The sequence below is a fragment of the Quercus robur genome, chromosome 8 (assembly GCF_932294415.1).
Source record: "Quercus robur chromosome 8, dhQueRobu3.1, whole genome shotgun sequence".
NCBI classification, from domain to species: domain Eukaryota; kingdom Viridiplantae; phylum Streptophyta; class Magnoliopsida; order Fagales; family Fagaceae; genus Quercus; species Quercus robur.
Genome location: NC_065541.1, coordinates 574,261 through 598,240, shown reverse-complemented (window position 1 = coordinate 598,240; position 23,980 = coordinate 574,261). Strand labels below are relative to the sequence as shown.

Genomic DNA, 23,980 nt, shown 5'->3' with positions numbered 1-23,980 from the left:
TATTTTAAAATCAGCTCTCTAAAACGACGTCGTTTTGGAACTAATATTAATTTTAATATTAGGTTCAAACGGCGTCGTTTTAGTTAAAACCTAGTTTAAATATCTGAATCTCTTTTAATTTCTCAGTCTCTCTCTCCCCTCAGCCGCTGCCATTGCCACCACCGTCGTCTGCCACTCGATGCCACCGTTCTCCAATCACAATTATTATCTAGATATTTCAAGAGAATGTTTTGATGCTTAATACCAGCTTTATTACTATTCTTCTCCTTGCTGCTATGCTTTCTTCCAGGTTTGTGAATTTATTTATATAATGCTCAATATATACTTGTTTCTCCTTTCAATGCTTTTTAGAAAGATGGATAATTTGTTTGAAAATTTTGTATGGGTATTACAGAAATATTTTGAAAATGTTTGTTTTTGAATATTTGGGTTGTTTGATATTTCTATGTGGGTGGTTGCTTGATGATTCTAAATGTCATTTGCTTTTTTTTTTTTTTTTTTTTTTTTAAATTATTTGTTTGTTTTATTTTTGCACCGAATTAACCGCTATGGTCAACCGAACGTGAAGACAAAATCAACCCCAACCCACCCACTCTATCTAATAGATGCTTGGGTTTAATAACAATGAAGAGTTTTGGACTTGGGGTCATTAGGTGTAAGGTCAATGAGTTCTAGTATACAATGAAATGAAATTGTGTTATTATTATTAAGATCTTAATCTTGACCTACTCAATTGTATGATAATGACCTGGTGCATGTGTTGTGTATTCAATTGTCTTTGAGAGCTTGTTGATTGATAGGTTATGGATGGTGGCATGTTTTGTTGATATCAATATTCACTGGAATAAGTTGTTTTAGTGGACTCGTTTGAAAGGAAGCACTAGTTAAAAGGTGTGGGGTTACGATGCCCAGAAATGAGTTACTTTACAGCTGTGGCGTAGTTAAAACATGATTGATCTTTTTTTTTTTTATCTGACAAAACGTGACTAAAGCAGACTAATCTGACTCAAAAGCTAGAAAGAAGAAGAAGACAAAAAACTAAGGGAAAGTTGGTGGAAGCTTAATCATACAGAACCCAAATGGTCCATTTGATCATAGGGAAGGAAGAGGAAATTCAAATGAAATAATGTACGTTTCGTTGGTGTAAGAAGAAAGTCACATGGCGGAGACGGTAGTATCCTCTCTTATCGACAGGCTGGTTCCCCTTGCTGACCCAAGAAGCAAAGCAGTTACGAGGCATTCATGGAGAAGTTGCTGACATCAAAGATGAACTGGATATCATTCAGTCCTTCCTCAAGGACGCAGATGCAAGGGCGGCAGCAGAAGAAGACACCAGTGAGGGAGTCAAAACTTGGGTGAAACAAGTACGAGAAGTAGCTATCCGAATAGACGTTGCCATCGACCAATACTTGCTTCAGGTGGCACAACATGGTCCTCATCGGCCAGGTTTTACTGGTTTTGTCCATAAAACAACTCACTCACTCAAAACACTAAAACCCCGCCATAAGATAGCAAGTGAGGTTCAAGAGATCAAAGCATCAGTGCAGAAAATCAAGGCAAGAAGTGAAAGATACGGCTTCCAATCCACTGGTCAAGGATCCGGCAGCAATGCTCCAAAAGCTAGGTGGTACGACCCTCAAAATGATTCTCTTTATCTAGATGATATTGACGTTGTGGGAATTGAAGTTCCTAGAGATAGATTGATTGGCTGGTTGGTAAAAGGACCGCCTCATCGCATTGTGGTTTCGGTGGTGGGCATGGGCGGATTGGGCAAGACCACTCTTGCCAAAAAAGTCTACGACCACCAAACTGTGAGAGGACACTTTGACTGCCATGCTTGGATCTCAATGTCTCAATCATACAACATAGAAGATCTTCTAAGGAGCATGATAAAGCAATTTTGTGAGGTTAAAAAGGAGCTTCCTCCTGTGGGAGTGGACACAATGGATGAGGTGTCGTTGAACAAAAACTTAAGAGATTACTTGCAACAAAAGAGGTATGTTGTCGTATTTGATGATGTATGGAAAATAGATTTTTGGGAGCATATAAAGCACGCTTTACTTGATAATAGCAAAGGATGTAGAATAATGATCACAACACGGAAGTTGGAAGTTGTTAATTTTTGTAAAAAATCCTCACGTGTCTATGATCTTCAGTTGCAACCACTGTCTCCGGAAAAGGCATGGGAGCTCTTTTGCAAAAGAGCATTCCGATTTGACTTTGGAGGGCAATGCCCCACAGAGTTGGAGAAATTGTCTTGTGAAATTGTCAAGAAATGCCAAGGATTACCACTTGCAATTACTGCCATAGGTGGTCTTTTATCAACCAAAAACAAGACCTTGTTTGAATGGAGAAACTTGCATGACAATCTTGGCTTTGAGTTAGGAAGAAATCCCTATCTTGTTGGTGTCAACAAAGTTTTATCCTTAAGTTTTGAAGACTTGCCTTGCCACCTCAAATCTTGTCTCTTATACTTTGGCATGTATCCAGAGAGTTTTGGCATTCCAAGTATAAGATTGATTTGACAATGGATAGCTGAAGGTTTTGTCAACAAAATAAATGATAAAGCATTGGAAGATATCGCTTGAGAATACTTGACTGAGCTGATTAGTAGAAGCTTGGTTCAAGTATTAGAGGTTGCCTTTGGTGAAGTTGCAACGTGTCGAATCCATGATATATTGCATGAGATCATCCAACAGAAGATGGAAGATCTATGTTTTGGTCATGTTTTATCAAAAGGAGAGTCTAGTTTTGAAGGACTAACTCGACGCATATCAATTAATAGAGCTTCGCATGGTGTATTGGAGCAATTTAAGAAATCTCATATCCATTCTCTTTTATTCTTCAATATTAATGAATTTCCAATATCCTTCATGAGTAAATTTCTTCAAAATTTCAAGCTTGTGAAAGTATTGAATTTTGATAATACTCCACTAGATTATCTTCCCGAAGAGGTGGGGAATTTATTTCACTTAAGGTATTTAAACTTGAATAATACAAAAGTGAAGACTCTCCCAAACTCCATCGGAAAGTTGCAGAATCTAGAGACTTTGTTAATGTGGCAAACCGCAATACAGGAGATACCAATTACAATCAACAAGCTTCATCAGCTACGTTGTCTTAAAGGCGGCTATGCTGACGCCAAGATGGATTTGAGTCTTGATATTTTCAGAGGAGTTAAATTACATTGGAGTATTGGATGCTTAAAGGCACTGACAGAGCTATAAAACGTGGATGCAAATTATGGAGGGGTCAAATTGATTGAAGAGTTGGGAAAGTTGAGTCAATTGAGGGATCTTGCCTTGGTAAACCTAACTAGGGAAACTGGGAGGGCTTTGTGTGTCTCTAATGAGAACATGAACAACTTAAAAGATCTATTTGTAAGTTCGATCAACGAAGATGAGGTCATCGATTTACAGCCCACTTCATCTCCTCCTAAATGTCTTCAATTCCTCTGCATAGAAGGGCGTTTAGCCAAGTTGCCTGACTGGATTTCAGAACTTCAACACCTAGTCTCATTAGAGATTTATTGGACAAGGTTGAGCGATGATCCACTCAAAGCATTTCAAAATCTACCTAATCTAGCGGAGCTCAGACTGGGAATGAAAGCATACAATGGAGAGCAGTTGCAAATAGAGAAAGGAGGATTTTCTAAACTGAAGGAGCTAGTTCTCAGTGAATTGTCTGAATTGAATTCATTGAATATAGCAAAAGAAGCGTTCCCCCTTCTTGAAAAATTGAATATTGGGGATTGTCCACAACTGAAGGAGGTACCGTCTGGTTTCCAACACCTCAGTAACCTTAAAGAACTGAATATTACAGATATGCCCACAGAATTCGAAAAAAGTTTAGATCCAGAGCAAGGGTCACATTATTGGATCATTCAGCATGTACCATTCATCTCACTCCATCACAAGGTTCGCACAGGTATTTATGGCTATGAGAGCCGCAATCTCCGTTCTAAGGATTTGGAGAGGTCAAGAGGTCAAACAATCAAGCAAGATGATGACAACAAAAACAATATTAGTGGTGATGACATCAGCACTTCAGTTGAGAAAGGTTAGTAAAATAAGTTTTTAGCGTTTTGGTGAGATTTATGCTACTGCTGCTTTTATTTTTATTTTTTTAAATAAAAATATTGGGAACAATGCTTTGAGTCATATTGTATCTCAATCTAAATGTGATGGTTCTCTTGTCATTTTAGAAATTGTTACTATATATTTCATCTTTTATTTGGCAGTTAAGAGTCAGTTCTATTGATTTCACATCTAGATTCAACTGTCTTACCATTTCTTTTATTTTCAACTTTAACGAAGTGCAATTTTGTATTATTTCAAAAAGAAAAACAAGCTCCATCTAACCTACAATCTCAAAAAGGTCAATTTCTTTTCTTTCACATGTTTTTTAGTTCTTCTTTTCTTATTTTATTTGTTAAGGTCATGGGCTTTTGTTTTTTTGATCTCTGTGTATTTTTTGTTGATCTTATTTGATGCTGTTGATGAAGATTGCTTCTTGTTGTGCACTATTTTCTGAATCCTCGGTTTGTGTCTATTTTTAATGTAAATTGTTGACTTTGATTTGCTATGTTGTCCTTTGTATGGAAATCATGATTGTTTGCAGGGAAAATTACGCTGACCTCGCATAAGGTCTTCAATTATTACACCCATCTCTCCTCTAGTTTAGAATAAGACACCACCCTTAAAGTTCATACAATTTTACACTAAGCTCCTCTAAATGGCTGAAAAAAGGTTTTAAAAACTCAAAAAAAAGAAAAGAAAAGAAAATGCTTTAATCAATCTCAAATTGTTTATTAGAAGGGGTGTGGATGACAGCTTAAGTGACTAGCAAATAAGAAATTCAAAAACTTTTAAAGTCTTTCTTCAATCATCCAAGGGAGTCAATGTAAAAAATTTGTGTAATAGTTTACATTTCAGGGGAGGTGAGTGTCTTGTTACAAACTAGAGGGGAGTTGAGTATAATAACAAAAAAGCTTAGGGCAAGTAAGTGCAATTTCCCCATTGTTTTTATGTGTTATGTCCAATATTTTCTAAGGATTTACTGAAAGTTGAAGAATTTGAGTGTTAAGCGCTAAGGTCAAGCCACATCCATTGGGACTAATTAGGAGTACTAGATGGTGGGCTCATTGGTTTAGGGATTGACATAAACCTGGACGTTCCAAGTTCAATACACCGCACTATCGGTCCATGGGATTTCTGAGGTGGCTCATGGTTGGGGAGTGAAATAGTCTGGCCAAAAGTTGAGACACCCCTTCCTTAAATTTAAAAAAAAAAAAAAAAAAGAAAAAAAAAAAAAAAAAGCACTAAGGTTTATGACGAGGTTGTCATTTTTAGTTTATGTTGGCTATTTTGGTTTGTTGAAGGTGGAAAGGCCATTGCCGAGTGGTGGTTGGCTAAAAATTATATAAAGCACCCGATGTAACTATTGGAGAAGTTGGTCAAGACTCTTATAGCTCAACTAGCATCTCCTGGCATTTCTAACGAAAAAATCTGGGGTTCAAATCTCCTCACCCTATTTTAATTATTGAATTATTAAAAAAAAAAAAACTATTGGAGAAGTTTCTTAATACATTACCAATTTTTATCATCAGTGACATGAGTAATTGGATTATGGAATAAGTAACTTTGTCTGAATGTCCATTACGATGGTCTGATCTGCCTAACTGTTATGATATTTGAATTATGTAGAAGAAAATGTTACTCCTAGAGGGTGGTGATACTCCAAAGTAATCCTTTTACAATCAATATTAGTTGATAAGTGAAAGCCCTTTTAAGAATACAATGGTGTAGCCTCGTAATTAAATTTCACTGTGTATTGCTACACATTTTGGGCTGAAGTGTGATCTTGTTGTCTTTGCTGATGCTTTACTACTTGGCTTGAATTTGTATTGCAGTAGGTGTGAAAATTGTTCGACAGAGCATGTCCCAAAACAAAGGGGATGACGCTGAATACATGGCGGATGAATATGAAAGAGAAGATGTAGACAATGAGTTTCATGGTAGAGAAGGGGTGGCTCAGAGTCTGATGTTGATGAATACGACCACTTGGTTTGTATCCCTTGTGAGATCACGTATATGCATATCTCAAGTGAAATAAATATTGTCGTGTTGGCATAAGCTAGTGAAGATCATTTACAAAAAAAAAAAAAAGAAAGAAAAAAAAAAAAAAAGGAAATTTGGTATTGTTGGGTTAAAGTATTTTTCTAATGTGATGTAGCCTTTACTTAGGCTAATAAGTATATGTAATGACTTTCTGGCTCTGGTGCAGAATGGTACTACTGCTGCTCAAGCTAGAAGTGGGAAAGATATCCAGGGGATCTCTTGGGATAGGCTTAGTATCACTAGGGAGAAATACCGGCAAACTAGGCTAGAACAATACAGGAACTATGAAAGCATCCCTCATTCTGGAGAGGGGTCTCAGAAGGTAATTTTTTTTTTTTTTTTTTTTTGGGGGGGGAGGGGGGGGTGGGGTCATTTTTATATATCAAATTATTATATGACTATGTTGATAATTGTAAGTTAACTGAAGATCAATAAGGTCATTTTTTCTTTTGTTTAAAATCCATTCAAACAGGATTGCAAAGTTACGAAGAAAGGGAGCTCATATTATGAGTTCAGGCGGAATTCAACATCTGTGAAACCAACCATTCCTCATTTTCAGGTCAGGTGAATGAAAGTTATTGTAATAACCTGGAGGCTATTTTTTCCCTTTTCATCTTGAATTCAGTGATTCTTTTGCAATCTTGGCTGACATGAAACTGATTTGCACCGCCTTATTGATCCTCTTATTTGTGTAATTTGCTCAAATGAATTAATATCAGCTCTTTGAGTAACAATTCTGGTCACATATATTTGATAAAATGGGTTAGTTGAATTGCTGTGTTGATATGGACACCAGACACGGATATAACAAAACACAAACACACAGGCATGGGACTTTCTGTAAAATAAGACTTGTTGTATGATTGGCTGACCTACATTTTTATTGTTTGGTGATGCAGTCGAGGAACTTGGTTTGGGCTACCTCAAAGCATGATGTCTACCTTCTGTCTCATTTTTCTGTCATCCATTGGTCCTCCTTAGATTGCACCAGGCAAGAAGTTCTCAATGTCTCAGGGCATGTTGCACCATCGGAGGTGGGTGTTTGGGATATGATATTTGGTTTGAAAAACAGCCTTGGTTTTGTATCTTTAATGTAATTAATGTCCATCTTTTGATCTTGAATTATGCTCTTCCATGAAATCTATCTATCTATTTTCTCCCAGAGAAACTTCCTGGAAATCTGTTGGAGGGATTTACTCAGACTCAAGTGAGTTCTTTTTCTGTAAAAGAGAAGCTACTAGTTGCTGGAGGATTCCAAGGAGAACTTATTTGTAAGGTAAGTTTCATAGTATTCTGTGTGTGTTTGTATTGATAGATAAGTTGAGTTTTTGGATCCAAGGGAGGGCGAATGAGAGATTTGAATTAGTGATCATTTGCTTCATGAGGCATGGTCCTTAGCAATTTTGCCATCCTTGAGGTGTCTTCTGTAAATTTTTTCTTAAATGGTAGTTAGAGTCTCAGAGATATTACAGACTGATTAAACATTGCAGCTGCAGTAGCAGCCAACCAATGTACATGGCGACAGCACATACTTGGCTCTTGCTAGTTTCTTGTGCAATATCAATTTTTTTTATTGGCATTACTTGGAGTGACCTAGCAATCAAGCTGTCCTTAATGGAATTCTGGTACAAGATGAAGAAAACTTCTACAATTTGAGAATGAACTGAGATCTCTCGCTAGGCATTTTGCTAAATGCTATCATCCAGCCACTCTATCCCTTTAAGAGTTATCAAGTTGCATTATGAATATATTGTAAAACATTAAGGCTAATTGTTCTCTTTATTTTATTTTTCTCAAATTTGCAGCAGCTGGATCAGCCTGGAGTTAGTTTTTGTTCCAGGACAACTTCTGATGACAATGCTAGCACCAATTCTGTTGAGATTTATGTCAGCTCCAGGTATTTTTTTTACCCCTTGTCTTGGTGGTGGGACTGTGAACTTCCAAAACAAACCTAATTGAACTTTTCTTCTTCAATTTCAGTGGTGTATTTCACTTTACAGCTTCAAATAATGATTGTGGAGTTAGAGACTTTGATATGGAGAAATTTCAACTTTCTAAGCACTTCCAATTTCCATGGCCAGTGAATGTGAGCCCCTTAGATTGTATTTTCTGGCTATTTATATCAAGAAATGGACACTTGGTGATTCTTGGTTGTATATGCATAGATAGCATGGGTAGCAAGTTTTACAAGCTTTAAATCATATCTCATGACATACGTGCATATGATGATAGTTTCAATTACATTTCAAATGATGCTAAAATTTTACATTTGCCTGCAATGTGGAACCATGGGGGTGCAACTTGATATTTCAGTGCACTCTTCAGGTCGTAGACTGAGATATGTACTAGTATGAATGTAAGTATACAGTTTTATTTATAAGAAAAAGGGTAACAAAGTAATTTTATGTCATGACTTGTCCAATTAATGGAATATTGAAACAAAAAATAGTGGATGGAGGGTATGAGTTGTAAAAATGAGAATATTTTGACAAGGCTCAATTGATAGAGTCATATCACATCATTTTGATTGCCTGACCATTTAATGAATTTTTATAATCATTTGGTAGTTATTTGGCTATGTTCCCGTACTCTAGTAATTTTGTTGGACAAGAAGATAATTGTGTGAAATGATGACCTGTTCTTTGAGTCATGGTTGAGATGGTTGTGGTTTAAGATGCATTATATCTCCTTTACTGTTTACAAGTATTAATAGTTTGGATTACATGCAGAGGTTTATGAATGTGAGACATAGTATGTGTATCTTTGTTAGTCTTGGACATTGTAGATTATGGCTAAATTGCAAATTATAATGGCTAGTGCACTGTTCACATCACAAAGTAACAAGTGGATGATGCACTAGATTTTTTTTACATGCTCTAGTCTGCTATTTGCAGCATACTTCTGTGAGTCCTGATGGTAAACTTCTTACAATTGTGGGAGACAACCAGAAGGTATGCTGGTGGATTCCCAAACTGGAAAGGTACTCAAATTTGTTTTCAATCGTTTGTCAGCTAGACTTTATAAGTATTATACATCTAGAGCTGCTCCTTTAATGGCTAAGCATGTGTAATTTGAATTTTGATTGTTGTAGACGGTGATGACCTTGTGTGGACACTTGGATTTCTCATTTGCATCAGCATGGCACCCTGATAATGTCACTCTCACAACTGGAAATCAAGACAAAACCTGTCGGGTTTGGGATGTTCGAAATTTGTCCAAGTCAGTTGCTGTTCTAAAGGGCAACATTGGAGCAATTCATTCTATCCGCTATTCTTCTGATGGTCAGTATATGGCAATGGCAGAGGCTGCTGACTTTGTGCATGTCTATGATGCAAAAAATGGATATGAGAAGGAACAGGAGATTGATTTCTTTGGAGAAATAGCAGGCATATCATTTAGTCCAGACGCTGAGTCAGAGTCTCTTTTTATTGGAGTGTGGGATCGTACATATGCTAGTCTCCTTGAGTATGGCCGATGCTCCCTTGTTGCAGGAAATTCTACGTGTTAGAGATTTATTGACCCATTAAAATAGGCTAAGCCAAGTCTCCTACTTCTACCTACAAGTAAATGATTTGGTTTAGCCCATTCTAATTAGCTAATGTATCTCTAACACTACATAACAATAATCTGGATCCTCTAAGCAGAAGGTATTTTCTAAAATGTAATATGGTAGAACTAAAATGTATTTCTATATAGAAAATTCCGATTGGTACGATGTTAAAACTTTTACTTAAAAATGATTATGTTGAATGGAATTGCATTACATTATTGGATAATTCATTTCTCTATTATGTAATTAATATTTTTTTATTTTTAATAATGGCTATAGCACAAAAATAACATATTAGCTTGAGCTTTAAATTAATGTTAATATAAAACAATATAATACCCTCTCGTTGATAAATTTGGAAATATATATTTTTTGTAATTTTTAATAACAAATAAATTACATTAATTTGATTTTAATTAAATAGTCTTTTTTAATTCAACCCAACTCAACCCCATCCCTATACCTTTTTCTTCCTCCGATCACTCAACGCAGGCCTGAGATCTCTCAATCCTTATTCTGCATTATTTTCCCTATCATTATTAAATGAAAAGTAGACATATATATTTTCTATATAATTATTCTCGTGTATGAGAAACTTAAAAACAAAATTTTTTTTTTTGAAAGGAAAGACCTTTTTTGGGTGCTAAAATTCAAAAAATAAAATGCTATTACTTTTCTTAACGAGGTTTTTTTTTTTTTCAAAAGTTGTGTTGGGTGGGTGGGGGAAGACGCCCCTACTCTCATTTCTTGAAAGTTTGAAGAAGAGGATAGTAGAGGAATGAGAGAGAGGGAGAGGAGATGTGAATGATTATCATTTTCTCTCATTAAGATTTTTTTTAAATGGACAAAATTTTGCTACAAATTTGATTGACTACAACTTATCTATATATATATATATATATAATAACAGGTGAAATTGAGAGAAACTCAAATTAGAATTCCAAATTAGAGTTCTAATTTTGTGTCATGTGTCCTAAATTTTTGTTCTTAAAGAGTTTTATTTCTTAATTTTAGAATCAAATGTGGGACCACATTATAAATATTCATCCAAGTGAGTTATTAAGTACAAAAACCGGATTCTAAAAAAAAAAGTACAAAAATCAAAGAGTCTAAAATAAATAAATCAAAAAAAGTGCTTCACAATAATTTTTAAAAATACACGGATAATTTACATTTTATACGTAATAATATCCTTACAAATTTTTTTAAAGAGTTGGCAAAATATAAAAATGACTATCAATAATATTTAAATTATATATAGGAATTATATTATGCATCTTATTGTATATTTTTAAGTGTATCCATGCATTTGCATGGAGTTAGAACATCAGCATTGAAAAATGCTACTCTATCCTATTTTACCATCTCAAAAAACTATTTTATCAATTATACCATACCATTTTACAATACACCCTAAATCCAAAAACTCTATTATTTTACTTTTTCATTAAAATATTATTTGTTAATCTTTCTTTATTATTTCTTTCACATCATTACTTTTTTTCAACCAAGGATTTGATTCCAATGGAAAAGGGATGAATAAAATATATATATATATATATATATTTTTTTTTTACCATAGTGCTACAGTACTATTCATAGAATAGTACTGTAGCATTATTGCAAAAAAATTTGCAATAGTGAGGTATACCATTTTTTGATGCAAAGGTTTTTGAGCTCTGAAATGCTAAAAAGGCCTTAGATATAGCATTAGTATTTTTCAATACTAAAGCTCAAGCTAGTATTAAATAAATTAAAATGGTTACATATTTTGAAAATCCAACTATTAAATTGGATATTCTTTATGTTTTTAATATACATGTCAAATTTTGTGTCAATCAAGTGTTATTTACTATTTGATTTATAAACTTATATTTTATGCATAATTTTATACTACAAAGATTTGAAATTTAAACATTTAATTGATAACATATCTATTGATCTTTGATTTTTTGAAAATTTTGTAAAAATGAAAGATAGTACAATGGATGAAAATTGAAATATGAATTTATAACATGTCTTTTAGGTCTATTGAACTCACCATTTGAATGACCTTAAAGGGACTTTGTTCATGAAAGTTAGCCATTAATTAACCCATAATCATGATGATACACAACATAGGTAAAATGCCAAATTTTCCATATAAGTATGGTCAATAACTATAAAGAATCGATTGAGTGGCATCAAATTTTTTTTTTTTTTTGGAGAGATTGTGGCATCATCTTGGTGTTAGTGAATTTTGGAGATTCAATCTAGGAAATCAAAGGGTGTCTTTTTCTCCTTAGTTTCTTTTGAAAGTTAGTGGAGCTCAAGTACGTCAGTACGTCATTGTCCAAATAGGTTAGAAATCAATTGAGTAAGCACGTTATTTTAATTTTTTTAGGGTAAACCACATTCTTAGAAAAGAAATAATAAAATGAGAACAAGTTAGCCTTCAAGAATAGAAAAAGGTTATATATATAAGAAAAACACCGACGAAATTTTTGACCATAATCAATAAAATACACGGATGAGATGCTTTTTGTTTTTTTTTTTTTTTTGGTTTTTGGCAAAGATAGACTGCAGCTTTACAGAGGAGAAAATCTAGAACAAAACAGCTCAAGTGGGCCACATCATTGAATACGTCAAGACTCAAGAGAGAGAAGTGATGGTTGAGAAATTGGAAGATTACAGATTACTCATGTGAGTCATGTCAAATGGTCTGGAACACAGGACAGGATTAGGTCATTGGCTAACCAGAAAATACAGAACTTTATTGAACGTCAATGTTTTTTTTCTCAAAAAAGTTATATGGGCCTTATACTAGAATTTAACTCAACTGATACCCCCATAATGTTTCTAATGAATGCATTCAGGATTTCAATCCTCCACCTCAATTAATAATGTATAAAAAATAATTTTTAAGAGTTTTCATGTGTGTGATTCCCATGAAATATATTGTAAAACATAACTGATAGACTCATTATAAAAGCAAAATTGTTCTTTTCCATCTTCTTGATGTATTGTAAAAAAGTTGACTTCAAAAAAATATGATTGGCCTCCACTTATCAATCTTAAAAGAATAGATTCCTACCATCAAAAACAAGTATATGATCCTAAAATAGGGTTATGTAACTCATTGCGAGATAATAGTAGACTAATGAGAGAGTCCAGCTCAAAGATAACATCCTAACATCCTTTGTCCCATTTGTGTGTTTATCTTGCTCATGTTAGCAAGATTAATTATGTGGCCTATTTCACAAAGAACCCTTAATTTAAATGTATTTAGCTTGAAGAGGTTTCAAAATTTTGGGAACTTTTGAATACATGTGATGTTATACAAATTTTTATAAATATGATGTTGTACAATGTTAATCAAATAAATTTTATATCTTTTATTTTCTTAAAAAAAAAAAAAAAAAAAAAAAAAACTCCAAGGCTAGTAAAATTGATGTGTTTTTATCATATAATTTATTAATTAATAAAATAATTAACCAATTTTAAGTGAAATTCTATTAATCTGTCTTGTTTTAGAAGAAGCAAAATGAAGAGTTACATAAAATAATTAACGTAATCATAACAGATCCTTCTAAATGTTAATGTTTTGCTAAGTTACTTAAGAAAAGAGAAAAAAAAAAATTCAACTACTATGATAGACAGTAATAAATTATCAGTGAACCAATCCTCTTTAATAGAATTCACTCAGCTCTAGCTATTTAAACATTGAATATTTTTAATGGATTACCTTTTTGTATTGCATTGTAATGGTTGTGTAGTGTTAATATATTAATACTATTGTTATGTTTTAGTGTAGATGGCAGAAAAGTTGTTCATTTTTCTCATTTATTCCGGCAAAATAATTAAACATGGTGAAAATAGGGTTTATTACGAAGGACCATCTCCTTCTATGCTTCCATTAATTATGGTGTTACATTTGAAGATCTATATGATGAAGTAGCATCCACACTTCATATAAACAGAGAATATTCAAAACTGACTATTTTGTATAGATTTCATTTTTAATGTCATCCATATCTTGTGACTTACCAACAAGTTTTGGTAGAAGATGATAATGGTGTCAATGCAATATTTGATATGTTAAACCGCTAATATGGATTTGTAGATGCAAAGCTATATGTGGGTGTAGAGCCCATAAGAAGCCACCGAGATGTTTTTCCCATTCGATATGCCAACGAAGGATCGAGTGCATCGTTTAGTTATTCACATGGCGGACACTTCCATGATCCATATGCCACTCATACTGGTCATTATTCTGAAGATGCGGCTCATTCCTCAATCAACATTGGTGGTGCTAACTGTTGGGGCATTTTAATATTAAATAATTAAAATGAATAAATGTTACAACATAAATGTAAAATGTGGGAGTGAATATGGAAGATGGGGAGTTGTGAAAATGTTTAATCCCACATTGAAAAGGAGAGAGACTATTTTATGCTTTTTAATTGTGGTGATTAATGGGCTAATATGAATTGTCTCAGATATTGGGCTAGATACGTGCGCAAGGGGGAGGTGAAGAGTGGATGCTCTTAAAGTGACCCCGTTTGGTACACCCACTCAAACACATATTTTTAGTTTTTAAACAATATTATACGTATTTTCACACACTTTTTTACTTACACATATTTCCATACATATTATACTAAATACCTCTTAAATTTTTTTATTTCACACTCTTTTTGATGATTGGTCTGTCCTTAATTTTTCTTTTTTTAATTTGTTAGAAAAAGTGAAAAACCATCTGAGATGTGATTTTGACATAATACCATAGCCATTGAAATGCCATTGAAATAACCTTTTTTTTAAATTATTTTTTATTTTTTTATGTACCATTTTAATTTAAAATCGTAGCAAACTAACAGGTAATAATCGAGTGCAACAGGCTAGCATTTTAGAAAGCTCTAAGTGACATTATAGCCTGTGCTTTCTCTGTATTGCTATTTGCTGCTTCTACTATTTTCAATTAGTCATTTTGGCTCACAAAAATAAGGGTCATTACAGAATTTAGAACTAATCAACACATTAATAACTAGTAAATGCTAATATTATTAAATTATGTATTTGTTTGGATATGCGTTGCGTTTGTGCATCTGCGTTTCTTGCGTTTTCACCTCTTTCTATTTTAATATTTTTTTTTGCTACCGCACTCATTTCAGGAGACAATAGCTACTGTTTATAAACAGTAACCGCAACTTTCAACCCATAAATATTAACTTTTTCATTAAAAATAGCTCTCACAACATTATTCATACATTTAAAAATTATATTATTACGATATTTTTAATTCCAACAAAATAAGATTTATCTACACAGACCTTACGTCTCAGAGTCAATTGCCTTTGAGATCTACAAACATCAACTTGTCCTGCTAAGCTTTTAATTTCAAAATCAATAGCACGTGCCGTCTGATATGGAGCCGGGCAATGCTGGCTGTCAATTTGGGATTGCGAGCTAAGTAATTAATTAAGTATTTAATCTTACATTAAAAAATGAGAGACTCCTATTCTGTATTGAGAAATGCTATGTCTACAACATTTCTATAATATTTTTACAACAAATTCTAAGTGGCAAGTTGTTACTGGTTGTTTTTGTTGGGGCAAAAAAGTAATCTTAGTGTTAGTTTTAAATTTGAACCAATAACAACTAACCACCTATAATTTGTTGTAAAAATATTGTAAAAATGTTATTGACGTAGCATCTCTCATTCTGTATTTTGTAGATTTTTTTTTTTTTTTTTGATAAGTTTGTATTTTGTAGGTCTTGAAAATTTGAATTTTACCAACTACATCTCAGAGTCAATTGCCTTGAGATCTACAAACATCAACTTGCCCTGCTAAGCTTTTAATTTCAAAACCAATAGCACGTGCTGTCTGGTATGGAGCCGGGCAATGCTGGCTGTCAATTTGGGATTGCGAGCTTGTTTTTGGTCCGCTGAATGGAGTCTTTTGGTTAAAGTTGGTAAAATCCAAATTTTCGAGATCTACAAAATACAGAATAAGAGTCTCTCTTTTTTTAATGTAAGATTAAATACTTAATTAATTCCTTATATATCTCAGCTGGTTGATTTTCTAAATTTATTTAAAATTTTTATTATTTTATAAAAAAAATTCAAATAAATAATCAATAAGTTGTTTTAGTGGACTCTTTTGAAAGGAAGCATCGAGGTACAAGGTGTGGGGTTACGATGGCCTGCAAAGTAAAAAGCCTAACATGCTATGAGTTACTTTACAGCTGTGGCGTGGTTAGCAAAGCAGACTAATCTGACTCAAAAGCTAGAAAGAAGACAAAAAACTAAGGGAAAGTTGGTGGAAGCTTAATCATACAGAACCCAAATGGTCCATTTGATCATAGGGAAGGAAGAGCCAAATTCAGATGAAATAATGTACGTTTCGTTGGTGTAAGAAGAAAGTCACATGGCGGAGACGGTAGTATCCTCTCTTATCGACAGGCTGATTCCCTTGCTGACCCAAGAAGCAAAACTGTTGCGAGGCATTCATGGAGAAGTTGCTGACATCAAAGATGAACTGGATAGCATTAAGTCCTTCCTCAAGGATGCAGATGCAAGGGCGGCAGCAGAAGAAGACATGAGCGAGGGTGTCAAAACATGGGTGAAACAAGTAACAGAAGTCTCTTTCCGCATAGACGTTGCCATCGACCAATACTTGCTTCAGGTGGCACAACATGGTCCTCATCGGCGTGGTTTTACTGGTTTTGTCCATAAAACAACTCACTCACTCAAAACATCAGAACCCCGCCATAAGATAGCAAGTGAGATTCAAGAGATCAAAGCATCAGTGCAGAAAATCAAGGCAAGAAGTGAAAGATACGGCTTCCAATCCACTGGTCAAGGATCAAGCAGTGGTCCTCGGAATGTTAGGTGGCAAGACCCTCGAATGGCTTCTCTTTTTCTTGAAGATGTTGACGTTGTGGGCATTGAATCTCCTAAAGATGAATTACTTGGTTGGCTCATAGAAGGACACTCTTACCGTACTGTAGTTTCGGTGGTGGGAATGGGGGGACTTGGCAAGACCACTCTTGTCAAGAAAGTCTATGATCACCATATGATGAGAGAACACTTTGATTGTCATGCTTGGATCTCAGTGTCTCAGTCATACAACATGATGGATCTAGTAAGGAGCATGGTAAAGCAATTTTGCGAGGCAAGAAAGGAGTTTCCTCCTGAGGGAATTGACTCAACAGACAAGATGTCACTAATTAGCAAAGCAAGAGAATATTTACAAGAAAAAAGGTACGTAGTTGTATTTGATGATGTTTGGGAAATTGATTTTTGGGGGGAGATAGAACATGCTTTACCTGATAATACAAAAGGTCCAAGGATTTTGATCACAACACGGAAGTTGGATGTTGCTAATTTTTGCAAAAAATCTTCACATGTTAAAGTTCACAACTTGCAACCGCTACTACCTAATAAGGCATGGGAGCTCTTTTGCAAAAGGGCGTTCCAATTTGAACTTGGAGGACACTGTCCCCTAATGTTGGAGAAATTATCTCATGACATTCTTGAGAAGTGTGAAGGATTACCGCTTGCCATTGTTGCTATAGGCGGTCTTTTGTCAACCAAGGGCAAAACTCTCTTTGAATGGCAAAAATTGCATGATAGCCTTGGCTTTGAGTTAGGAATAAATCCTCATCTTGCAGGTGTTAGTAAAATTCTATCCCTAAGTTTTGAAGACCTGCCTTACAACCTCAAATCTTGTTTCTTATATCTTGGTATATATCCAGAGGACTACTCTATAAGATGCACAAGACTGATTCAACAATGGATGGCCGAAGGTTTTGTGAAAGCAAAGGAGGGTAAAACATTAGAGGAGGTTGCACAAGAATACTTGACTGAATTAATTCATAGAAACTTGGTTCAAGTATTAGAGGTCAATTTTGATGGAAAAGTTAGACAATGCCGATTCCATGATCTTTTTCGTGAGATCGTACTTCAAAAGATGAAAGATTTGAGTTTTTGTCATGTTTTGTCAAAACAAGAGTCAAACTTTGAAGGACTAACTCGACGTATGTCAGTAGATGGAGTTTCATATAGTGTATTGAAGGAATTTGAGGACGCTCACATTCATTCTCTTTTATTCTTCAATATTAATGAATTTCCAATATCCTTCATGAGTAAATTTGTTCAAAATTTCAAGCTTGTGAAAGTATTGGATTTTGAAAATACTCCACTAGATCATCTTCCCGAAGAGGTGGGGAATTTATTTCACTTAAGGTATTTAAACTTGGATAATACAAAAGTGAAGACACTCCCAAACTCTATCGGAAAGTTGCAGAATCTAGAGACTTTGTCAATATGGCAAACCGCAATACAGGAGATACCAGTTACAATCAACATGCTTCATAAGCTGCGTTATCTTGTAGTCCATTATTTTGATGAAAAGATGGAATTGAGTCTTAATATTATAAGAGGAGTTCAATTACATTGGAGTATTGGATGCTTAAAGGCACTGACAGTGCTACAAAACGTGGACGCAAATTATGGAGGGGTCAAATTGATTGAAGAGTTGGGGAAGTTGAGTCAATTGACGAATCTTGCCTTGGTAAACCTAACAAGGGAAACTGGGAGGGCTTTGTGTGTCTCTATTGAGAAGATGAACTGCTTAAAATCTCTATTTGTAAGTTCGATCAACGAAGATGAGGTCATCGACTTACAGCCCATTTCATCTCCTCCTAAATGTCTTCAATTCCTCCGCATACAAGGGCGTTTTGCCAAGTTGCCTGACTGGATTTCTGAACTTCAACACCTAGTCTCATTGAAGATTTATTGGACAAGGTTGAGTGATGATCCACTCAAAGCATTTCAAAATCTACCTAATCTAGCGGAGCTCGTACTGGGGATAAAAGCATACAATGGAGAGCAATTGCACATTGGGAAAGGAGGATTTCCAAAACTCAAGGAGCTACATCTCAAAGATTTGTCTGAATTGAATTCATTGAATGTAGAAAAAGAAGCGTTCCCCCTTCTTGAAAAATTGCATATTGGGGACTGTCCACAACTGAAGGAGGTACCGTCTGGTTTCCAACACCTCAGAAACCTTAAAGAACTGATTATTACAGAAATGCCCACAGAATTCGAAAAAAGTTTGGATCCAGAGCAAGGGTCACATTATTGGATCATTCAGCATGTACCATCCATCTTCCTCTATCACAAGGTTCGCAAAGGTGTTTATGGCTATGAGGGCCGCAATCTCCGTTCGAAGGATTTGGAGAGGTCAAGAAGTCAAACAATCAACCAAGATGATGACAACAAAAACAATATTAGTGGCGATGACATCAGCGCTTCAGTTGAGAAAGGTTAGTAAAATAATAAGTTTTTAGCGTTTTGGTGAGATTTATGCTACTGTTGCTTTTATTTATTTTTTAAATAAAAATATTGGGAACAATGCTTTGAGTCGTATTCTATCTCAATCTAAATGCGATGTTCTCTTGTCATTTTAGAAATTGTTACTATATTTCATCTTTTATTGCTTTTAGAACCTGAATTTTCATATTATTTTTGAATTGCACGAGATCTTTGAAAAATTTTAACTAGCATGTAGAGGTTTTATTGAAGAGGCAGTACCAAACATACATAAAACTTGTTTTATTGAATCATTTAATTTTAAGATTTTCGTTTTTTAAATTTTAGTAAAGATACATTTCTTTTGGTCACATTAACTCCTTCCATTACTAATTAAACTTTTTTCCATTCGTGTAGGGTAAGCAAGCAATTTCTACGTAGTGATGCCAATTGGAATTTGTTTGAATCTCTCTGCATTGGATCATTCTCATGTGCACCTTTGTTTTGGAATTGTTGGGCTTTATCTACCGACTTGAGCAGAGAGTGGAGACATAAATGTTGCTATTGGTTGGATTTATGTTCTGACAATCAGCCCAGAAGATTTGTGGCTTTTGAATTTTATTTAATTTTTTCAAATGCTTATTATTGTGTCTTTGGTACTGCTAGTTGTTTTACCCCAAATAAGTGGTTGTCTTTGACATAATTAAGTACTGCTTTGTTAATTTTTTCCCTACTGCTGTGATCATTTTGTAACTCTTCATATGTCCTGTGAAAGGATATGAACCTCTTTGAATTATGTTCTTTCTGGTTTGATATCCCTCAATTATAAGATATTGCTTCTATCTCTTCGATCAAGTTTAGGATGGTCCGATTTTACTAGGTCCAAGTCCAGAGTTCAGTACTATGAGTCATATTGTATCTCAATCTAAATGTGATGGTTCTCACTTATCAAAAAAAAAAAAAATCTAAATGTGATGGTTCTCTTGTCATTTTAGAAATTGTTACTATCTACTAGCCTCTGAGCACGCGTGAGCGCGTGCTCAGAGGCTCTTCTATTTTTTGGATAAAGATCAATAATTTGTATTTATTATAATTTGAGATTTCTACTTTTTCTAATCACAAAAAAAAAAAAAAAAAAAAAAAAAAAAAAAAGAAAAGAAAAGAAAAGAAAAGAATACATGAGGTGAGTTTTGTAGATAGGAGGAGTTTTAAAACTAACAAAAGAGTGATCATATTTTGTAGAGAGTTAGAGAATAGAAGTGGGAATTTAAATTAACGTAAAAGTAGAAGTTTATTAAAAGCAGAAAGACGTTTTAACGTAGAAGTAGGAATTTATTGTTTAAAATCCATTCAAACAGGACTGTAAATTTACGAAGAAAGGGAGCTCATATTATGAGTTCAGGCGGAATTCAACATCTGCGAAACCAACCATCCCTCATTTTCAGGTCAGGTGAATGAAAGTTATTGTAATAACCTGGAGGCTATTTTTTCCCTTTTCATCTTGAATTCAGTGATTTTTTAGCAATCTTGGCTGACATGAAACTGATTTGCACCACCTTATTGATCCTCTTATTTGTGTAATTTGCTCAAATGAATTAATATCAGCTCTTTGAGTAACAATTTTGGTCACATATATTTGATAAAATGGGTTAGTTGAATTGCTGTGTTGATATGGACACCAGACACGGATATAGCAAAACACAAACACAGAGGCATGGGACTTTCTGTAAAATAAGACTCGTGGTATGTTTGGCTGACCTACATTTTTATTGTTTGGTGATGCAGTTGAGGAACGTGGTTTGGGCTACCTCAAAGCATGATGTCTACCTTCTGTCTCATTTTTCTGTCATCCATTGGTTCTCCTTAAATTGCACCAGGCAAGAAGTTCTCAATGTCTCAGGGCATGTTGCACCATCGGAGGTGGGTGTTTGGGATATGATATTTGGTTTGAAAAACAGCCTTGGTTTTGTATCTTTAATGTAATTAATGTCCATCTTTTGATCTTGAATTATGCTCTTCCATGAAATCTATCTATCTATTTTCTCCCAGAGAAACTACCTGGAAATCTGTTGGGAGGGATTTACTCAGACTCAAGTGAGTTCTTTTTCTGTAAAAGAGAAGCTACTAGTTGCTGGAGGATTCCAAGGAGAACTTATTTGTAAGGTAAGTTTCATAGTATTCTGTGTGTGTTTGTATTGATAGATAAGTCGAGTTTTTGGATCCAAGGGGAGGGCGAATTGGAGATTTGAATTGGTGATCATTCGCTTCATGAGGCATGGTCCTTAGCAATTTTGCTATCCTTGAGGTGTCTTCTGTAAATTTTTTCTTAAATGGTAGTCAGAGTCTCAGAGATATTACAGACTGATTAAACATTGCAGTTGCAGTAGCAGCCAACCAATGTACATGGCGACAACACATACTTGGCTCTTGCTAGTTTCTTGTGCAATATCAATTTTTTTTATTGTTATTCCTTGGAGTGACCTAGCAATCAAGCTGTCCTTAATGGAATACTGGTACAAGATGAAGAAAACTTCTACAATTTGAGAATGAATTGAGATCTCTCGCTAGGCATTTTGCTAAATGCTATCATCCAGCCACTCTATCCCTTTAAGAGTTATCAAGTTGCATTATGAATGTATCGTAAAACATTAAGGCTAATTGTTCTCCTCTTTTTTTTTTTTCTCTAATTTGCAGCATCTGGATCAGCCTGGAGTTAGTTTTGGTTCCAGGACAACTTCTGATGACAATGCTAGCACCAATTCTGTTGAGATTTATGTCAGCTCCAGGTTTTTTATTTTTACCCCTTGTCTTGGTGGTGGGACTGTGAACTTCCAAAACAAACCTAATTGAACTTGTCTTCTTCAATTTCAGTGGTGCATTTCACTTTACAACTTCAAATAATGATTGTGGGGTTAGAGACTTTGATATGGAGAAATTTCAACTTTCTAAGCACTTCCAATTTCCATGGCCAGTGAATGTGAGCCCCTTAGATTGTATTTTCTGGCTATTTACATCAAGAAATGGACACTTGGTGATTCTTGGTTGTATATGCATAGATAGCATGGGTAGCAAGTTTTACAAGCTTCAAATCATATCTCATGACATATGTGCAGATGATGATAGTTTCAATTACATTTCAAATGATGCTAAAATTTTACATTTTCATGCAATGTGGAACCATGGGGGTGCAACTTGATATTTCAATGCACTCTTCAGGTCGTAGACTGAGATATGTACTAGTACGAATGTCAGTATATGGTTTTATTTATAAGAAAAAGGTAACAAAGTACTTTTATGTCATGACTTGTCCAATTAATGAAATATTGAAACAAAAAATAGTGGATGGAGGGAATGTATTGGGATATCTGTCTTGTCAACAATGGTTTGAGTTGTAAAAATGAGAATATTTTGGCAAGGCTCAATTGATAGAGTCATATCACATCATTTTGATTGCCTGACCATTTAATGAATTTTTATAATCATTTGGTAGTTATTTGGCTATGTTCCCGTACTCTAGTAATTTTGTTGGACAAGAAGATAATTGTGTAAAATGATGACCTGTTCTTTGAGTCATGGTTGAGATGGTTGTGGTTTAAGATGCATTATATCTCCTTTACTGTTTACAAGTATTAATAGTTTGGATTACATGCAGAGGTTTATGAATGTGAGACATAGTGTGTATATCTTTGTTAGTCTTGGACATTGTAGATTATGGCCAAATTGCAAATTATAATGGCTGGTTAACTGTTCACATCACAAAGTAACAAGTGGATGATGCACTAGATTGTTTTTACATGCTCTAGTCTGCTATTTGCAGCATACTTCTGTGAGTCCTGATGGTAAACTTCTTACAATTGTGGGAGACAACCTAGACGGTATACTGGTGGATTCCCAAATTGGAAAGGTACTCAAATTTGTTTTTAATCGTTTGTCAGCTAGACTTTATAAGTATTATACATCTAGAGCTGCTGCTTTAATGGCTAAGCATGTGTAATTTGAATTTTGATTGTTGTAGACGGTGATGACCTTGTGTGGACACTTGGATTTCTCATTTGCATCAGCATGGCACCCTGATAATGTCACTCTCGCGACTGGAAATCAAGACAAAACCTGTCGGGTTTGGGATGTTCGAAATTTGTCCAAGTCAGTTGCTGTTCTGAAGGGCAACATTGGAGCAATTTATTCTATCTGCTATTCTTCTGATGGTCAGTATATGGCAATGGCAGAGGCTGCTGACTTTGTTCATGTCTATGATGCAAAAAATGGATATGAGAAGGAACAGGAGATTGATTTCTTTGGAGAACTAGCAGGCATATCATTTAGTCCAGACGCTGAGTCAGAGTCTCTTTTTATTGGAGTGTGGGATCGTACATATGCTAGTGCTAGTCTCCTTGAGTATGGCCGATGCTCCCTTGTTGCAGGAAATTCTACGTGTTAGAGATATATTAACCCATTAAAATAGGCTAAGCCAAGTCTCCTACTTCTACCTACAAGTAAATGATTTGGTTTAGCCCATTCTAATTAGCTAATGTATTTCTAACACTACATAACAATAATCTGGATTCTCTAAGTGGAAGGTATTTTCTAAAATGTAATATGGTAGAACTAAAATGTATTTCTATATAGAAAATTCCGATTGGTATGATGTTAAAACTTGTACTTAAAAGTGATTATGTTGAATGGAATTGCATTACATTATTGGATAATTCATTTCTTTATTATGTAATTAATATTATTTTTATTTTTAATAATGACTATAGCAGAAAAATAACATATTAGCTTGATCTTTAGATTAATTTTAATATAAAACAATAAAATACCCTCTCGCTGATAAATTTGGAAATATATATATTTTTGTAATTTTTAGTAACAAATAAATTACATTAATTTGATTTTTAATTCAATAGTCTTTTTTTCATTCAACCCAACTCAACCCCATCCCCGTACCTTTTTCTTCCTTCGATCACTCCACGCAGGCCTAAGATCTCCTCCAATGTGAGAAAGCTAGTCACG

At 34.5% G+C, this 23,980-nt stretch overlaps 4 protein-coding genes across 7 annotated transcripts in view; all 4 read left to right on the top strand.

Annotated features, from left to right (window-relative positions):
• The window catches only part of LOC126694088 (disease resistance protein RPM1-like), a 29,119-nt gene extending 25,892 nt beyond the window's left edge, over positions 1-3,227 (top strand). Inside the window, exon 2 of the mRNA XM_050390132.1 lies at positions 2,978-3,227. Coding sequence (XP_050246089.1) covers positions 2,978-3,227 — 250 coding nt within the window. The remainder of the gene's footprint in view (positions 1-2,977) is intronic.
• LOC126694083 (disease resistance protein RPM1-like) overlaps positions 1-9,895 on the top strand; it is a 59,061-nt gene extending 49,166 nt beyond the window's left edge. The window contains exon 9 of one of the 2 annotated variants that reach the window (XR_007645596.1): positions 9,211-9,346. The gene's annotated coding sequence lies outside the window, so the exon portion shown is untranslated. Of the gene's footprint in view, positions 1-9,210; positions 9,347-9,676 lie in introns of those variants that run through there. The other variant, XM_050390123.1, reaches the window with a different exon arrangement.
• Positions 142-20,887, top strand: LOC126694084 (disease resistance protein RPM1-like). 3 transcript variants are annotated; one of them, XM_050390126.1, is made up of 4 exons: positions 142-289; positions 996-1,418; positions 16,338-18,981; positions 20,753-20,887. In XM_050390126.1, exons 3-4 carry the CDS (start codon positions 16,560-16,562, stop codon positions 20,785-20,787), a joined length of 2,457 nt encoding a protein of 818 aa, XP_050246083.1. In that variant the 5' UTR covers positions 142-289; positions 996-1,418; positions 16,338-16,559; the 3' UTR covers positions 20,788-20,887. The 3 variants fall into 3 exon arrangements, with proteins under 3 accessions (XP_050246083.1, XP_050246084.1, XP_050246082.1); XM_050390127.1 differs by having other exon boundaries at positions 996-1,520; positions 16,440-18,981; XM_050390125.1 differs by lacking the exons at positions 142-289; positions 996-1,418 and having other exon boundaries at positions 15,884-18,981.
• Positions 3,351-23,673, top strand: LOC126694087 (uncharacterized). The gene is made up of 10 exons (XM_050390131.1): positions 3,351-4,059; positions 5,912-6,078; positions 6,286-6,441; positions 6,592-6,678; positions 7,019-7,153; positions 21,017-21,130; positions 21,662-21,753; positions 21,839-21,944; positions 22,785-22,871; positions 22,983-23,673. The coding sequence occupies exons 1-10, from the start codon at positions 3,357-3,359 to the stop codon at positions 23,403-23,405; spliced, it is 2,070 nt and encodes a 689-aa protein (XP_050246088.1). The 5' UTR covers positions 3,351-3,356; the 3' UTR covers positions 23,406-23,673.
• The last annotated feature ends 307 nt before the right edge of the window (positions 23,674-23,980 follow it).